Source organism: Rousettus aegyptiacus, unplaced genomic scaffold (genome assembly GCF_014176215.1).
Source record: "Rousettus aegyptiacus isolate mRouAeg1 unplaced genomic scaffold, mRouAeg1.p scaffold_m13_p_12, whole genome shotgun sequence".
Taxonomy (NCBI): domain Eukaryota; kingdom Metazoa; phylum Chordata; class Mammalia; order Chiroptera; family Pteropodidae; genus Rousettus; species Rousettus aegyptiacus.
This window is the reverse complement of record NW_023416287.1, coordinates 8620910-8638250: the sequence shown is the minus strand read 5'-3', so window position 1 is coordinate 8638250 and position 17341 is coordinate 8620910. Positions and strand designations below refer to the sequence as shown.

Below are 17341 nucleotides of genomic sequence, written 5' to 3'. Positions count from 1 at the left end.
ATTACTGGCAGCAATGAGCACAGCCATGGCACTAGATACACAGAAGTCCTCCGCACTGCGTGGCCAGGAGCCGGAGCGACTGCAGTGACAGGAAGGTTGTGTGGACGGTGTGTCTTGCTGACAGGCATGGAGGAAACCTGTTTTGGAGAGTGTACACGAACACACCTCTCTCCCTCTGTACCTTCCCTTCGCCTTCCTTTCCCACCCACCCGTTAACAGCTTTCCATCGCTCACCATGTTTTCCTGCCATCTCTCTCCTCCCCCTTCACCTCCCTCCTACACCGTTTCTTGTCCCATTTCATTCCCCTTCCGTTCTAACATCTCCCCCTCCCATTTATCCCTCTCTTCACCTCCTATTTCCCCCTTCTCTCTCTTCTCCTAACCTCTCCTCTTCCTACCTCCTCTCACCTCCTTACCCCATTTCCACCCGCCACTTCTTACCTTCATGCCTCCCCGCATCTCTAACCACCTAACATCTTCTTCTAACGCCCTAGCTTCCTTTCTTCCTCACCTCCTCCTCTTGCCCATTTATCACCTCTCTCATTCTGTTACCAATTCTTTTTTCCAAAATTCTCTTTCTCTTTCCTTTCTTCCTCTCCTGGCTTCTCTCCTTCCTCATCGCTCACCCTATTTCCATTTTCACGCTCCTCACTGCCTCTTTCTCACCGTCGCTCCTCTCAGCCTCATCACCACCCGTCCTCCCGTTCACCTCCTTCCCTCCCGCTTTCGCCCACGTCCACTCGCTCCCCTGACCCTCTTCTTTCCTCCACCTTTGAGACTCCCGTCGCTCACCTGGCCCCGCCCCGCCCCGCCCCAGACGTAGGCCCCGCCCCGGACGTATGCCCCGCCCCTCGGAAGGTCACGGGGTCGATGGACGCGCGGCAGCCGTAGCGGCCCCTTCAGTCACGTGGTCACGTGACGCGCTCCAACATGGCGGCGCCGTGGGGCCGCGGCGTCGCTTCCTGACGGGGCGGTGCGGACGGACGCGGCCGGTGCCGGCCGGGACGCCGGGCCCGCAGCTTCGCTTGCCCGCTCGCTCGCGCCGCCCGCCCGCGGGGCTACCAGCCCCCGCTGGCCCAGGGCCATGCAGGAGAGCCAGACCAAGAGCATGTTCGTGTCCCGGGCCCTGGAGAAGATCTTAGCCGACAAGGAGGTGAAGCGGCCCCAGCACTCCCAGCTACGCAGGGCCTGCCAGGTGGCGCTCGGTGGGTGAGCCGCTCCGGCCCGGCTCCGCGCCGGCCTCCCCACGTCGGCCGTTACCCCCACTTGTCCTCAGCCCGGCCTCCTGGACTCCGCCTCCCTTCTCCCCGAATCCCACCCACCCAGCCCCCTTAGTATACCCGGGGGAACTGATGCGCTGGCACCTCGAGACTGGCCCAAGGTCACCTAGCAAGTTGGTGGCAGCTAGGCTGGCTCTCCAACCACCCAGCCCAGGGCACTTGCCACGACTCCTTGCGGTTTTGTTTCCTGGTTCCTCCCCTCACCACCCTCAGAGGCAGTAGTTCTTGCCCTAAGTTTTTTCTTTACCCTCATTTTGGTTGTTAGGGTTTCCCTATGTGAGCAGGACAGGTGCGAAGAGCTGATTTAGGGAAACCCCTGAGGCTTGCTTTGGTAGTGCGGGATTGGAGAATGTTTTCCTCTTATTTGGGGATCTCCTGTAACTCCTTCAAGGAAAGAGTGTAGAGGATTAGCTAGTACTTCCCAGGTGTTGTAGTGTGCAGGGTATCTGACTCTGGGCGGTGTACTAAAATAGAAGCTCTGTGAGGGCAATACTTGTCTGTTTTATTCACTTCTGGATCCCCTGCACCTACAACAGTGCCTGGCACATTATAGATGCTAATCGAATGGACCTACAGTTTATGGAAAGAGAAAGACCGATAACTCATAGCTAATTAAAATCTTAGTGGTTGGTTCCAGCATCAACATCTAAACTATCTTTGAGTTTCATTCATTCAACAAATATTTATCAAAATGTCCATTGTGTATAAAGCACTGTGATAGGTGCTGAGGGTATGGAACGTAACTCTAATAGGGGAAACAAGTAAATAAGAGATTAATGAGACATTTTTGAATACTAATAAAAACTTTTGTGAAAATAAAGGAGCAAGATGTGATATTGAAAGCCTGAGGACTGCTTTTGATAGAGTGTCAAGAAAGTAATCCTTTTTAAGAAGGTGACATTAGAGCTGAGTACTGAAAGTCAAGAAGTATCCTTGCAGAATTTGGGGGAAAAGATTGCCCTGGGTGATGAGGATCAATACATTTGACTGGATCTAGCTTCAAGTTAATTCATCGCCCCAATGCCTTCGGTTTGGAATCTGTAAAAAGACCTGTTTTCCCTAACAAGTTGAGTAAATGGAAAGTTTGATTTTCTGTCACAGAGTTGGCCATGGCCTTTCTCCCTTCATTTGGTGCAGGGCACAATGCTGGGATTTGTCTCTTAGGGCCTGGGAATGGGCTTGTGAACTTTGCATTTCTCTTGGGAGACGGCCCCTGGCTTTCTTCAGATTCTCATAAGGGTCTGAGATTCCCTCAAGGGTCAAGAACTATTGATACAGAGGTTGTTGTTGCTTAAATAATCTTGGAGGAATTTACTGAGACTTAGATTTGTAAAGCTCTTCTATTCAGAATACCAAGGCGTACTGTTGGATATTATTTTATCAGGAATGCTGGATAAGCACTACAAAGCAGTTAGGCAAAAGCCTGATACTTAAAACTCCATTTTGAAATCTGCCTGGATTCTATCCTCTCAGTTATTACTTTAAGAGTTGCAGATGTTTCAAAATAGTTATTTGGCAGAAAAGTTTTCATTCCTCAGAAAACTTAACATATAATTGTCACCAAATTGTACATCACATTGTTGGAACTTATCAAATTGTTATATAGGGTCATATAGGGCCATAATGTTGAGATATTTTTAGATATTTTTGGATCATATCTCTGTTTGGATTTTTCCAACCCAAATGTGGAATGCGCTTTCAGTGTTTTAGTGAATTGTAAGATATAGCTTATAAAGGAAGTAATTTGACCACAGGTTAAATGAATAGCAATTGGACATGGTGGCTCATCATTATCAAAATGAGTAATGAGAACTATTACAAGAGAAACTATGCATAGTGTTAAGTTAAACTGGCCATCTTGTTGAAGAGAGTAATTGTGTGTCAATAAAAATGACTACTTTTACTTATAAACAGTGAAAAATATATAGCAAAGTACCTGATGAGATTTCGCTCTGCATCTCAAGGCATAGTCCCGTGTCCAGTATAAGCAACTGAGATGAGCCTGTGTATAAAAAGTGTTGCAATGCAGCTAGTATTTTAGAAGTTATCATATGTGGATTATCATTAATTTTGAAAAGAGGAACTGTAAATAACTGCTGAAAGTTGAAATGCTTGAATGAGAGAGCACTTAACAGAAACAGCTTCTATGATATGTGTCCATGATTTTTAGTTGGAGGGCATAGGAGCTGCAGTTATAGTAGGGGTTGGAGTGAGTGCTTTGAACTCAAGACTGCCCGGGCGCAAATACCTTGCCTTCCAGTTGCTATCATTGTGATCTTGGACAGATCTTCTACCTTCCTCATGGAGTTATTATAAAGTTAGTCGACATGTGCAGAGAACTTGGCATGTAGTAGGTACTTTGTAAAGGCTTGCTGCTTTTATTTCTTTTTATTATTTTAAGCTGCGACAAACCACAGAAACTATGTGCTCTGCTTTGACGTTCTTAACTTACATTGGTCCCTCATTCAGGAATGACTTATTGCTCTATTTGGTTTGTCGATGTAATAAATACGAAATTAATTACACGACTAAAAGGCGTTTACTGGAGTGTTAACTTGCTAAGCTCATTCAAGACAAGGGTTACTGTCCCTTGTAAAAATAGCGATGATCAAGATGGAAAGGTTTGGAGTAATCTCAGGGCTTCATCTGCACTAAATTCCAAATGCATAGATAGAAACTGCCCAGTTAGAGATTGTGTCCTTCTAGCCTTTATCTGTAGAAATCAAAAGAGCCTTCTAGAGTATTCATCGCCCTAAGGACATTGTGGCTCTTTACCTTGTTAAGGTAGCTTTATGTGTTAGTAGGATTGAAGCTTTTAAACCTCAGTTTGGGAACATAAGTACATTAATAAATTTCTCTGTCATGACTGTTATGTTTAAGAGCCATTTTCTCCCATAATCACTCCTTAATTTAAATTTCTACGCTAAAGCTATATGGAGTTTTGAGGCTTGGCAAGATAATCTGAGTGTTTTTATATTGAAAAATTTGTCTCAAAATCTGAAAAACTTTAACCGAATTGTCTTAACAATACTTTTTTCATATATGTAAGATAGGAGATGCAGTATCTTACTTAATAATTTAATATCTATAAATTACATATTAATTTATACATATGTTAAATGCTCTAATTGCTAGCCATCATTATTCTTGGTCATTATCTAGAAAATATGAAAAGAATAGTCAACATACCTATGTTTTTCATATGAAATTGAGTGACTTGTAAAAAATAGAGTTTGTTTTTTAGAGCAGTTTTTAGATTCACAGCAAAATTGCACAAAGGTACAGAGAATTAGCACATGCCCCCTGCCCCCACACGTGCACAGCCTCTCCCTGTTATCCATAACCCTCACCAGAGTGGCTCATTTATTATAGTTGCTGAATCTACATTACCATTAATGAAGGCACCCGATTGAGTGACTTTTTAAAATCACATGTTGTGTAATAGCTATATGATATCTCTCCTGTACTGAGCATTTCTTATGTTCCAGGCACAGCGCCATATGCTTTACATGCAGTTTAGTTCTTATCGTTGTTATCCGCATGGAGGCCCAGAGAAGTGGGCCGGCATAACTCAGCCAGTAAGCAGCGAAGCCGGGGTGTGAACATGGGCAGTCTGGCACGAGAGCCCAAGATCTTAACCGTTACTACCAGGCTGCATTGCTCCAACATATACAAGCTCTTTTATTGTATATAAAATACTCAATGGAGCCTTTACACAGTCATACTTCAGTGAAGTTTTTATGCAGTGACGTTTTAGTAAGTAAGCCATTCAGTATGTATAGAGACCGTATTTTCTATAGTGGAATTTTGAGGTATATTTGAAAGCCTCTAGTGAAAAAATCACGGCTTTTTTCCTGCAGCTTTTTACTGAATATGTCTTTAGTTTACTTTAATTTAAGGACTAACTGGAAGACAGAAATGAGGGTAAAGAGCTGGGTTCTCATAAGCTTCATTCGAGTTATTAGAGTTTTCTGATTTATAACATCTCTCTTCATCAGCAGTAAACTTCTTATTAATTCTGGCTTTGTGACATGGAATTGGTGTCCATTTTGGGGTACAGCAGGCAGCCGGAAACCAAGGCTCAGAGAGCAACTCGCCCACATCTGCACAGCCAGATGGGAAACAGCTACAACACACTCTATCCTGACGTATAAATCATAAAATTCATTTTTAGATTTGATGCTCTTAACAGTTCAGTATATGGAGTGAGAGACATATGGATCTTTGGTGATCTTGGCTTGAGCTGTTTTGGTGGCACGGTGCAGGTGGAAACCAGACGGGAGTGGGTCGAGGCGTGAGTGGGAGGTGAGGAAATAGGGAGCACAGGCAACTCTGTCCCCGAGTTTGGCTGCGGTGTGAAGGGGAGGCGGAGTTATGATGGCTCATGGGAGGGTTTGGTTTCGTTTTGTTTTTTAAGGTAGAAAAGATTTGAATTTATTTACATGTCATTGGGAAGTATCCAATTAAAGGAGTGCGTTCATAAATCTTAGTTATGTATTAATATGCAGAAACGTTCGGCGTATCAGGTGCTGTAGGCGTAAAAAATTTAAAAAAAAAAATTAGGGATTGTAAGTTGACAAGGTCCTTGCCATCTGTGAGGTCAACCAAGCGTAACTTCACCTAAAAAAAAAAAAAAATTCAGCATTTACACATCCCCGTGATATATGGTAAATTGATTTTTCTGCCATGTGATGTTGTTCTAATTTTGATGTGTATGAAATAACTATTCTCACCATTAGGATGAACCTAAGTGCAGAATTTGAAAAATATCAAAAATATCCCTAAATTGACATAGCAAATAAAGTAAGGCTTTAAATTGAAGGACGGAATAAAATCTTTAATTTTAGCAAGTTCTAGTACTTTGGTTTTGATTTTGTTTATGAGTGCTGTAAATTATAAAAGTTTTGAGAAATAACGGGACTCAGGACCCTGATAGATTAACATTTTGTTAAAAAGCTTTGTGATAGTTCTTCAGGGGGAGGTCATCTGTCTAGAAGAAGCTGCATCTAAAAATTGGATTTTGGTTATGTAGAAGCATTTACTTATTGGATTGGCAGAAAGTTCATTGAGATCTGAGTTAGAAACTTTGCTTGTTGATTAGTACTGTGAACCTGGGCTAATAATATAGCTTCTTTGAGCCTCAGTTTCCTGTGATGATAATACCTGTCACAGGATTATTGTAAAGGTTAAGTGAACTAGTGCAGTAAGGTAACCGACACAGTACCTGGCACAGTGACCTTCTAAAATTCAGGTGCGTTGGCGTGCCATATTTGAAGAAAGAACCGAATGCTTGCTCTTCTGTGTCTCCCCTGTTCCTTGGTTTATGGACCTTTTTGCTCTGACATTCGACACCAGTGATTCATGTGGTTGGATGAATTTAGAGCTGTGTCCTGTAAATCTTGTAAATCTCAGGGGAGACTTTGTAAGCTGTGCTGGTGAAAACAGTAAGACCATTCTTTATGGAAAAGAGTGAACTGGTGAAAAACATGTGCTTCATCAGCAAGTACCTGGAGTCTCATATAAATAGCGCAGCACTGTATTTAGTTCTCACCGCTTTCACCGGCTTAGAGGCCTGCCAGGAAAATACTGACTTTCTTAACACCAGGGTATCTTAGAAAAGAGTTTTATGCTTATTAATTCATTCCTGGAGTCTTCCTATAAGGAGCTTCTTTTGGTTTACTGTCTTGGTTGTAAATGAATCTTTTAGCTTTTTTTTTTATTAGGTATTTTATTAGGTTTTAGCCTTCTTGTGCTAGGACATAAAATTCTTAAAATTTCCTTCAGTCCTCGGGAGTGATCGGTGCATATTTATTCTTTATGTAGTTCATTTGTTTGTTGACTAAAACAGGTTGACATTCATTCGGAAGATACTTATTTGGGCGTCACACCTGATGTCACCATGCAAGGGAAACAGAACAAACAAGGACCCAGTTCTTACTGAGTTTGCAGCTAATTAGGAAGAAGGGCATTGTTCAAATGATCCTGTCTCTGGGTGCTGTGAAGGAGAGTAACCAGAAACAGGTCCTGAAAGGGGGTTGAACAACTTCCCCGAGGAAGTCTTGAGATTAGAATGATGAATAAGAATAAAGTAGCTTGGGGGATGAGAGGCATTTTGGCAGCATAGGAAAGGGCATGTGATTAGTACTGTGAACTGACTCCTATGGCAGCAAGGAGTACAGCTGTTAAGGAAATGAAAAGATCCAACTGCGCGCAAATTTACTGTTATCGCAAAAAAAATTTTTCTTTTTTTTTTTTTTAATTTGAAAGAAAAAATGAGAGGAAGAGGGTTTGGGCATAAGGTAGGAGAAGTGACCCAGGGCTCCACCATGCAGGGCCTTGGAAGTCATGGCGAGGAGTTTGACTGTTAGGCCAAAAGCAGTGAGACAACACTGAAGAGTTCTAAGTGGGGAAGAAGGTGATGGGGTGACCAGGTTTATACTTTGGAAAGATCACTCGGGCCATTGTATTCAGAACATCTTAGAGGGAGACGAGAGGGATCGCTGTCATCTAGGTGGGAGATGTTGGTGGCCTGGACTTCAGAGTGGTGACAATAGAAATAGAGCAAAATGAGAGAATTTCCCACTGGTTTAGAAGGTAAAGCTAACAAAACCTGGTGGCGGGTTGGGTAAGAACGTGAGAAAGAGGGTTGGTAAGACTGACTATTAAGTTTCTGACTCCCCCAACTGGGTGGATGTTGGCGCTATTCTTTAAGATGGGAGTGTGGGAAACCATCTAGGGAGAGGTAGTGGGAAGGAGTTGATCACAGGTGGGACTTAGATATGCTGAGTATCACCTGCCTTTGAGCATTCGATTAGACAGGTGGAATAGGAAGTGGATAGGTAAATGAGCCTGAGTTTCCTAAGACAAGCCTGGGCTGGGAATCGAGATTTGGGAGTCATCATAGTCTAGGTGGGAATCGGATGTGTAGGTGAGGATGAGATGACCTGGAGGGAGAGTATACAGAGAAGGAAAGGCAGGGGGGCCTCGGCCCGGGTCCGAGGAGCCCCAGCCTGCTCTGGCTGGGCAGAGGAGGCTGAGTCTACAAAGGAAATGGAGAAGAGATGGGCCAGCCAGAGTCAGAGGGCCCACAAGGAGAATGTGTGCTTATGAAACCAGAGTAGAGAACATCTCAAGGAGGGCAAGGTCGGTAAGGTCAAATGCTGCGGGGAGGTCAAGTGAGATAGAGACTGGAAAAATGCCTATCAGATTGAGAGACATGTGGGTCACTGGTGACCTGAGCTTGAACGGTTTAGGTGGTGCGGTGAAGGGGAAGCCAGGCTGCAGTGGGTCGAGGCATGAGTGGGAGGTGAGGAAATAGACAAGGAGCACAGACAGCTCCTTCCCAGGATTTTTCCAGAAGTCAGGACTGTTGGTTGCCTGTCATTCGGCTGTGAAGGGGAGGATGAGGGATGGGTCAGGGAAGGTTTATTGTTTTAGGGCTTTTTTCCCCTTTATTTAAAGGTAGAAGAGACTTGAACTTGTTTAAATATTATTGAGAAGGGAGCCAACTGAGGGAGAGGTTAATGCAGGAAGGAGATAGCACTGTTTGATCAACAAATATTCAGAGCCTCCTCCATGCCTGGGAATTCCTAGGTGCTAGGAATTCAGCAGTGAAGAGAACAGACAGAAATCTCTCGTTACAGAGTTTATATTCTAGTGAGGAAGACAGATAATAAATGAAGTTATATATGTCAAGGGTAGTAAATACTGTGAAGAAAGATTAGAAAAATAAGAGTATAGTGAAAAAATAAAGCAAGTAAGGAGATACAGAATGACAGGTGGGGGTGACAGGTTTAGGTGTGAGGGAAGGACTCTGACGAGGTGGCATTCGAACAGTGATCTGAAAGAAGTGAGGGAGGGCATTCTAGGCAGCAGGAAAAGCAAGAGCAAAGGCCCTGTAACAGAAACACCCAACAGGTAGGCCAGAGGCAGGTGGTAAAAGGTGAGATCAGAGGACTAGCAGGGGCCCAGACCTTACAAAGGCTTGGAGGCCAAGGTCAAGATTTTGGATTTTACTCAGAGTGAGAGGAGACGCCAGTGGAGAGTTTTGAGCAGAGGAGCAGATATAATCTGATATATATTATAAGGGTTGTGGATAATCTGGTTTGAGCAGATGGAATCTGATTTACATTCTAAGGAAATCTCTCTGGCTGCTCTGAGGAGAAAAAAATGTTAGGTGGAACGACAGTAAGAACCGAAGCAGTGAGACCAGGCGAGAAGCAGTTACGGTGGTCCAGGTGGGGGCGATGCGATCCCGCACGGTCTGGAGGGCGCAGAGTTCCTGTGAAGGCAGGTGGGGTGGGTGACGACAGAGCTGAGGGGATTGGACACCGACTGTCTTCCAGCAGGACAGTGGAGGGCGGCTTTGGGGGCATGTCGTTCCGTAGGTTCGCTGACAGAAAGTCGAGGGTCTCCTTGTGGCAGCTCCTGATCTCCGTGTGAAGTAGGGGCCGCTCCATCGGCGGTGAGTGCAGAGGAATGGTCCCGATTAGGAGGGAGAGAGGGGGCATTTGAGGAGGGCGGAGGGATGTTCAGCGGTCATTGCAGGAGGTAGCCGAGATGGGCTTAAGCGGCAGTGTGTAGGGTTCCTTTCGTGGGTGGTGATTATGGCTTTAGAGACCTACCAACTTGGCCTTTTGTCAGAGGTCTGGTTAATAGGTGGAGACAGGTCAAAAGGTAGTGTAATCTAAGTTTGGGATTTTTCCGGAAGTCAGGACTGTTGGTTCCCTATCATTCTGAACAATTCTGCTAATGTAATCCATCCTGGAAAGTGAAAACAGAGGAAGGCTGACGTATTAGCCTTGTCAAAGTCTGACAGGCCAAAGAAAGGCCCTGCTGGGAGCAGTCGTGGGCAGAGAGCAGGAAGGGGCTGGAAGTGCCACGTTTTCACATGGGTCCAAGATTCATGGTGTGACCAGCCACGCCAGGAGTGGAAGAGGAGGTCACTGGAGGGATTGTTAAAGGAATCAGAGGCAGCTTGGAAGAGAGCGGTGTGGCAGGTCAGATGCGCAAGGAGAGGTGAAGGTTCGAAGAGGCGTTGTGAGACTTTGGGGGACCCGACCAGTAATAGCATTATAGAGGTTTGCGAAGGTCATTGTCTGACTCAGCTTGGGAGTGGAGCAGAGAATGTGACCTGGTGTCCGAGTCGCTGATGAATGTGGAGGTGTGACCCAAGAGGTTCATGGATGGCAGTGACGCCCAGAAGGGATTTCCCAGGAAGACAGTGTGGCTTTTCAGCTGAAGCTGCCCCACCCCGCTCAGGTCTCCTGCTTTCCGGCCTGCTCGTTTATCTCTGCTGATTGCCCAGTTAGTTGGGAAGCAGTAAACTGAGCAGGTGTGCCCCACCATCTGCTCCTCTTCCTCCTCCTCCTCCTCCTCCTCCTCCTCCTCCTCCTCCTCCTCCTCCTCCTCCTTCTCCTCCTCGAGGGGTTCTGGAGTGCCTGCTCTGGGGCAGCTAGCCTGAGTGTGAATCCTGACTTTGCAATAGCGCTTCCTGGCTGTGACTGTGGGCAGGTGACTTCAGCTCTCTGTGTAACAGTTATGGATAAGAGCTCTCATCTCTGTGGGTTGTGGCGAGGACTGAATGGGCCCCTGCCCCTATTGAATGTCAGCTTTTATGATGATGATTCGGGTTCCACTCCTTGTCTTCTTTCCCTTGGTTTTGTTTGGTTCACCAGGGGCACTAAAGATTTTGCACTGTTGCTAACTCCTGTTTTAAGATAAGAACGAGAGAACTGACATTTATTGACCACCTGCTGTATGCCAGACACTGCGTTGTCAAGAGAATTACCTGCACCCTGCTGCCAAGTCACAGTCTCTGGAGCACATGGGGCTGCCTTTTACGATTTTTTAGAGTAGGAAATCCTGATTCAGGGAGGTTTAATAACCCACCAGCATCATTTAGCTAATAGACGTCCATGCCAGGACTTGAACCTAATTCTGCCTCAATCACAAACCTATTTCTTTTCTTTCCACCATACCAGGCTGTGTCAAGCTTTCTGCCACACACCTTTTCCATTTTTATGTTCTACCTATTTTTAATGGAAAAAATATTGTATTATCCAGACACATCCAGAATCCACCTGTTAGGTCAGACCATATGAAACTGCTAATATTTGACTGTAAAAATGGCACTTCCATAGGGTTCAGACTAGTACTTCTCTCTACCCCTATAGCCTCCACCCTGGTCCAAGCCCCTATTGTTGCTGCTGGGTTATTAGCAGTAGCTTCCTGATCGGCTTCTCTGCCTCTCTTGTGGCCACCCTCCTCTCTCTATCCTCAAACAGCAGCCAGTGAGTGTGACCTGTTATGAGGGAGGGCTGCTCAGGCCACACCCCCTTCTCTCCCTGGGCTTCCCATCACCTGGACCCCTGCTGTGCTGAGCGGAGAGGATTTTTCACATTTTTTCTTTAAAAAGGTGGCTCAGGGAGTGCAAAAAGTCCTAATTCTTGTGCTGATACTGAAGTATAAAGTAATAAAACTAAAGAAAATCTGTGAGCACACGGTTCGCAGCCACAGTGGCGTCTTGGCCTCGTACAGTGGCCGCCTGGGCGTCTCTTTCCTGCGCACTGTGGAGGGCCCTGCTCCAAGCTCACTGCCGATGCTGCACGTCGCTCTGGCCCTCGTCCATTCTCATTGGAAGCCCAGGGCGCACCTGCTGTGGTCCTGCAGCTAGCCAAGAGAGGGGATTCCAGACTGGTTATAAATAGCCTCCCACAGGCCAGATGGGGCTCGCAGAGTGGTATAGACACCGGTGCTTTGTGGCATTCACAGTTTGTCTTAGTGGTAGCCGAACCAACATTTATACTGTTCTGCATTTATAGTGTGCAGAGTAATTCTGCATGCTTAATTGAGAGTCAAGGTACCCAAGAGGTTTTTAACACGGGTTCTGGAACCCAATTTTCTGGGTGCAAGTCCCCACTTTACCACTTAACTACCTTCTAACCTCTCTGGGTCTTGTTTTTCATCTGTAAAATTTAGAGGAGTTTGGCCTTGAACTCTGGCCCTCTGGCTCCTTAGTTGTTCTTTGGCCGAGCTACATCTAGCTTGTACAAAACTTGGCCGTTTTGTCCTCACAGTACTGATCATAGTCTTTAAAAACCTTTTTTTATCCTCTGCAGTTACTTTTTTACAGCCAGTGATTTTGACCTCTGGAAAAATCAGGACAGCTGGTACCTCTAGGCTCAGGGTCTCTAGAGGTACCAGTCAGCTGGGGCTGAGGTGCTGCCGCTGCACCCTTTGCCCTGTTGTGCGTGTGTGGTGGTGGGGGACTCTCCCTGCCTTTAATGTCTCACGCCCACTCGTGTCTCTCCTTGAGGCTCCCTGCCTGGCTCCCATAGACCTTTGAGCATATAACCCTTGCACTCGTTTTTATCATCCTGGGGGTGCCTTAGTCAGTAGTGGTCCTGGTGATGGATTCGCAGATTGCTGGGTTGGGCACCAGTGGCATTCCAGAACAGATTGTGTTTAAGCTTAGAGGTCATCTAGCAAAGGTCTGATTGCTTCAGATACATTTAACATCTAAGCTTAAGCCTAACAAGATAACCCTAATTGGAAGGAAACCATACTTTGGGGTTTGAGCAGCAGTGCCCCTCTGGCATGTCACACAGTGACAGGTTATTTCACCACTAATCAGAGCCTTGACATTATGGATATAGATTTCTGAAAGCTGAAAGCTTAGCTACCAGCCTTATGGGCTGGATTTCCTAGGCTACTCCCACAGCCTGAGGCCCTCAGCTAGAGGAAGCCAGAACTATTTCCTTATGGATTCTTGTCTGTGAAAGGCAGGAACCAAGCCACCAAGCTCTCTAACAAACCATGTGTCAAAAATCATCAGATTTGTATGAAAGCACAAAAAACTCCAAATTATCAAAGCCATCCTGAGAAAAAAGAACGAGGCTAGAGGCCTCACTCTGCCTGACTTCAAATTATACTACAAAGTGACAGTAATCAAAATGACATGGTATTGGCAGAAAAACAGACACACAGACCAGTGGAACTGAATTGAGAGTCCAGAAATAAACCCATGTTTATATGGGCAAGTAATTTTTGACAAAAAAGCCAAAAACACAGGAAGGAAAGTCTCTTTAATAAATGGTGCTGGGAAAACTGGAAAGCCACCTGCAAAAGAATGAAACTAGATTTATCTATCACCACACACCAAGATTAACTCAAAATGGATTATGGACCTGAATATAAGACCAGAAACAATAAAATGCATAGAAGAAAACATAGGAACTAAACTCACAGACCTTGGACTTAAAGGGGATTTTATGAATTTGGCCTCAAAGGCAAGGGGAGTAAAAGCAAAAATAAATGAATGGGACTACATCAAATTGAAAAGCTTCTGCATAGCAAAAGAAACTGTCAACAAGGTAAAGCGACAACCATCTGCATGGGAAAATGTATTTCCAAGCAATGCCTCTGATAAGGGCCTCATATCCAAACTATACAACTCAATAACAACAACAAAAAAAAACACACAATCCAATCAAAAAATGGGCAGAGGACGCAAACAGACACTTCTTCCCAGAAGACATACAAATGGCCAGCAAACATGAAAAGATGCTCAACGTCGTTAGCTATTAGGGAAATGCAAATCAAAACCACAATGAGATACCGTCTCACATCTGTTAGAATAGCTGTTATCAACAGGACAAGTAATAAATGTTGGAGAAGATGTGGAGAAAAAAGAACCCTCATACACTGCTGATGGGACTGCAAATTGGTACAGCCACTATGGAAAACAGTATGGAGGTTCCTCAGAAAACTAAGAATTGATCTGCCATATGATCCAGCAATCCCTCTATTGGATATTTACCCCAAAGACTTAAAAACTCATATCTGAAAAGATATTTGCACAGCGATGTTCATAGCAGCATTATTCACGGTGGCCAGGACACAGAAGCAAATGAAGTGCCCCATGGTAAATGATTGGGTAGGGCAGCTGTGGTGCATACATACAATGGAATATTACTGAGCCATAAGAGATGAAATACTGCTATTTGCAAGAACAGGGGTAGACCTCGAGATAATCATGCTAAGTGGAATAAACCAGACAGAAAAAGTTGAAAACCACATGATATCAATTATATGTGGGATATAAACCTAAAAGCAACAAACGAACAGGACAAACAGAGACTCGTGGATATGGACCATGGACTAGTGGTTACCAGAGGGTGGGGGGGGGGGGAGAGGGGAGGTAGGTGGAGTAAAAGGGATCAAGTATGTGGTGACAGAAAGAAATCTAACTATGGGAGGTGGACACACAATTGTGTGTGCGTGTGTGTGTGCGTGTGTATGTATATGTATATATGCCTTACTGTTAAAATGCACAGCTGAAACTTACTGGATTTTATTAACCACTGTCACCATAAAAAATAAAAATAAAAATAAACTAAGTAAAAACCCATGTGTCACAGGCCTAATGGTCCATGAGCAAAATGCTTGGTATTCGTCATCTGGGTGTTTCTCGCCTGTTTTCTGTGTGTAGTATGAAGACATTGAAAGACTGGCCTGAAGGTTAGAATTTGCCACCTCTGGTGAGTCCCAGTATTCAGTTTTAACATCCTAAAGGTCAGTCTAGAATAGAGTCCAAGAAAAGGAAATGCATAACTTCCAGATCTGTGTTCTGGGGTTGCTAGGATAACTAATGCCATATCCAAACCACTGGCTCTCAAGAGATCATGGAGAGAAGCCTGGTGTTTTGGAGATTACTGGGATTCATGGCATTCGGGGCAGACCTGCTGCCCTGGCCTGCTTGGGTAGTACATTGAGCCCAACATTTAGGCACACGTTTGAATGAGCAGGTGGGGGGGAGTTCGGCCTGTTTACATAGGTGTTCTGTTGCTTCAGTGGCACAAAACCTTGTTCTCCTGGAAATAAGATTGTCTCTTTGGGGTTGTGATTTCTGAATAATGACACTTTATTTCCATAACCTTAACTGCTAGTTGTAACCTCCATGATAAAGATTTTTAAGTTAATTTTAATTCATAAAAATTATATTGCCTTAGCACACATGAATGTACTTAATGCCCCTGAATCGTGTACTTAAAAATGGTTAAGATGACAAATTTTATCTTCTATTTACCACAGTTTTTAAAAAAGCATTTGCTGTTTAGAAAAAGAAAGTAAATATGCTTAGCATAGAATATGTGAAAAAAGAGAAAAAAATCATCATCCCATTACTTAGACAACTTTCAATATTTTATTATATTTGTTTCTAGATTTCCATGCTTATTTTCACGCAGTTGAGATGTTATTGTATTACCACGCTATTATGATAACTAGCCTTAACATTTTGCAGAATAGGAGAGTCGCTAAAATGTGGACTGTGAGGCCAAAATGCTTGGGTTCCAATTCTGGTTCCCCAGCTCCTGATAGGTAACAGGATCCAAGGTACCTAACCTTCCTGTGCTTTGATTTCCTCATCTAAATAGCAGTTCTCAACAGAAGCAGTTTTGCCCCAGGAGGCGCTTGACAATGTCTGGAGACATTTTTGGTTTTCAAGACTGCGGGGCGGGGCAGCGCTGCTGGCATCGAATGGGTACAGACCAGAGATGCTGCAAAGCATCCTGCAGTGCCGAGGTTGAGAAGTCCTGCTCTATATAAGGTGAAGATGGTGCCTACCTCACGGGACCGTAGTGAGGATGAAACAAGTTAAAACATTTAAAGTACTTAGAACAGTGCCTAGCACATAGCAACTGCTATATGTTAGCTGTTATAATCATTTTTTAGCAGCTCATATCAACATTTCTATACTTTAAAATCTTATAAACATTCTTTTTAATTGTTTCTGAATATCTTTTAGTCAAGTTTTCTTTTGTATAAACATTGCATAGTCCTAACAGGCCTTTCTTTCTTCCTTACAGATGAAATTAAAGCAGAAATAGAAAAGCAGAGGTAAGCTGGGGCACTTTCTCCTTGCCAAAATACAGTTTTAAGGGATCAGGCAGTGGCCATGGGAACCCTTTTCTCCCCGTATTTTCTCATATTTCTGATCCTCGGGTAGCACACCGCCCCCCATCCAGTGTTGGGCACATTGCAGAATTCCGTGTGTGTCTGAACTGATGCTAGGCGAGCAGATTACTGGCTCAGTTACTGTATTTGGAGGAAAGGATAAGGAAGATAAAGTTAATGCTGTTGTACCATTTCCTGACAGAAGAGGCAAAACCCTTGTCTCTTGTATGTCATGCTGCTTTAAGCAGGAGGACAGCTTGTCCCATGAGGGACAGCTCCTCATCGTCACAGTAATGAAGCCAGTTAGTCACGTTTCAGAAATAGAGCTCTGACGTGGCCAGTGTCAAGATTCAGTCCAGCCTGCTGATCAGAGACCTTGCCGTCTGCATGTGGCATGTTAGTGTTTTGTCCTAATGCATATGCTAACATTTCATTGTTTAGCCCCACAGACAGTTTGCAGGCGCTTTTAATTAAATGATTGCAAATGGGATGGGAGGTTAGAGTGAGGTGCAGGGAAAGCAAGCTTTTGGTTATTTTATTTCCTCTCTCTGGCCCTCCTGCTTTTTTTCCTAGGCTTGGCGCTGCTGCACCTCCAAAGGCAAACTTCATTGAAGCTGACAAGTATTTCCTTCCATTTGAGCTAGCTTGCCAGTCCAAGTCCCCACGGGTGGTCAGCACGTCCCTCGACTGCTTGCAGGTACCACATTTAAACTTACTGTATAAAGGGTAGGGTGTCTCTGTAGGTCACAGGTTATCCTTTCGTAGGAGCTACGCTTATGATCCCCGCCACCGCTCAGAATGCTCTGTGGGGTGATGGGAAAAGGAGCATTTCAGCTTCTTTACAGAGGTCTCATGAGGGCAGGAAGAGAAGAGGGGACTGACCTCTTTAGCTAAAAAAAGAATTTGTTTTCCTAGAAATATTTTATTGATATCTCTTATGTATGTTTTTCTAAATGAAGCCGTTAGCATTAATTGGAATATTTCCTACATGTGGGCAATAAGGTATTTTTATTTAGCCTCTTTTTTGATGGCATTAAAATTCTTTAAATCAAGTAGAAAAATAAATAAAATCAAATCTCATTATGTGTAGTAATGTTCTGTAA

At 44.3% G+C, this 17341-nt stretch overlaps 1 protein-coding gene across 2 annotated transcripts in view; it reads left to right on the top strand.

Moving 5' to 3' along the window:
- Nucleotides 1-910: 910 nt before the first annotated feature.
- The window catches only part of ARFGEF2 (ADP ribosylation factor guanine nucleotide exchange factor 2), an 81812-nt gene continuing 65381 nt past the window's right edge, over nt 911-17341 (top strand). Inside the window, exons 1-3 of one of the 2 annotated variants that reach the window (XM_016143710.2) lie at nt 911-1205; nt 16151-16181; nt 16812-16935. In XM_016143710.2, the coding sequence (XP_015999196.2) occupies nt 1085-1205; nt 16151-16181; nt 16812-16935 (276 nt within the window). In that variant the 5' untranslated portion in view covers nt 911-1084. The remainder of the gene's footprint in view (nt 1206-16150; nt 16182-16811; nt 16936-17341) is intronic. The other variant, XM_036229306.1, reaches the window with a different exon arrangement.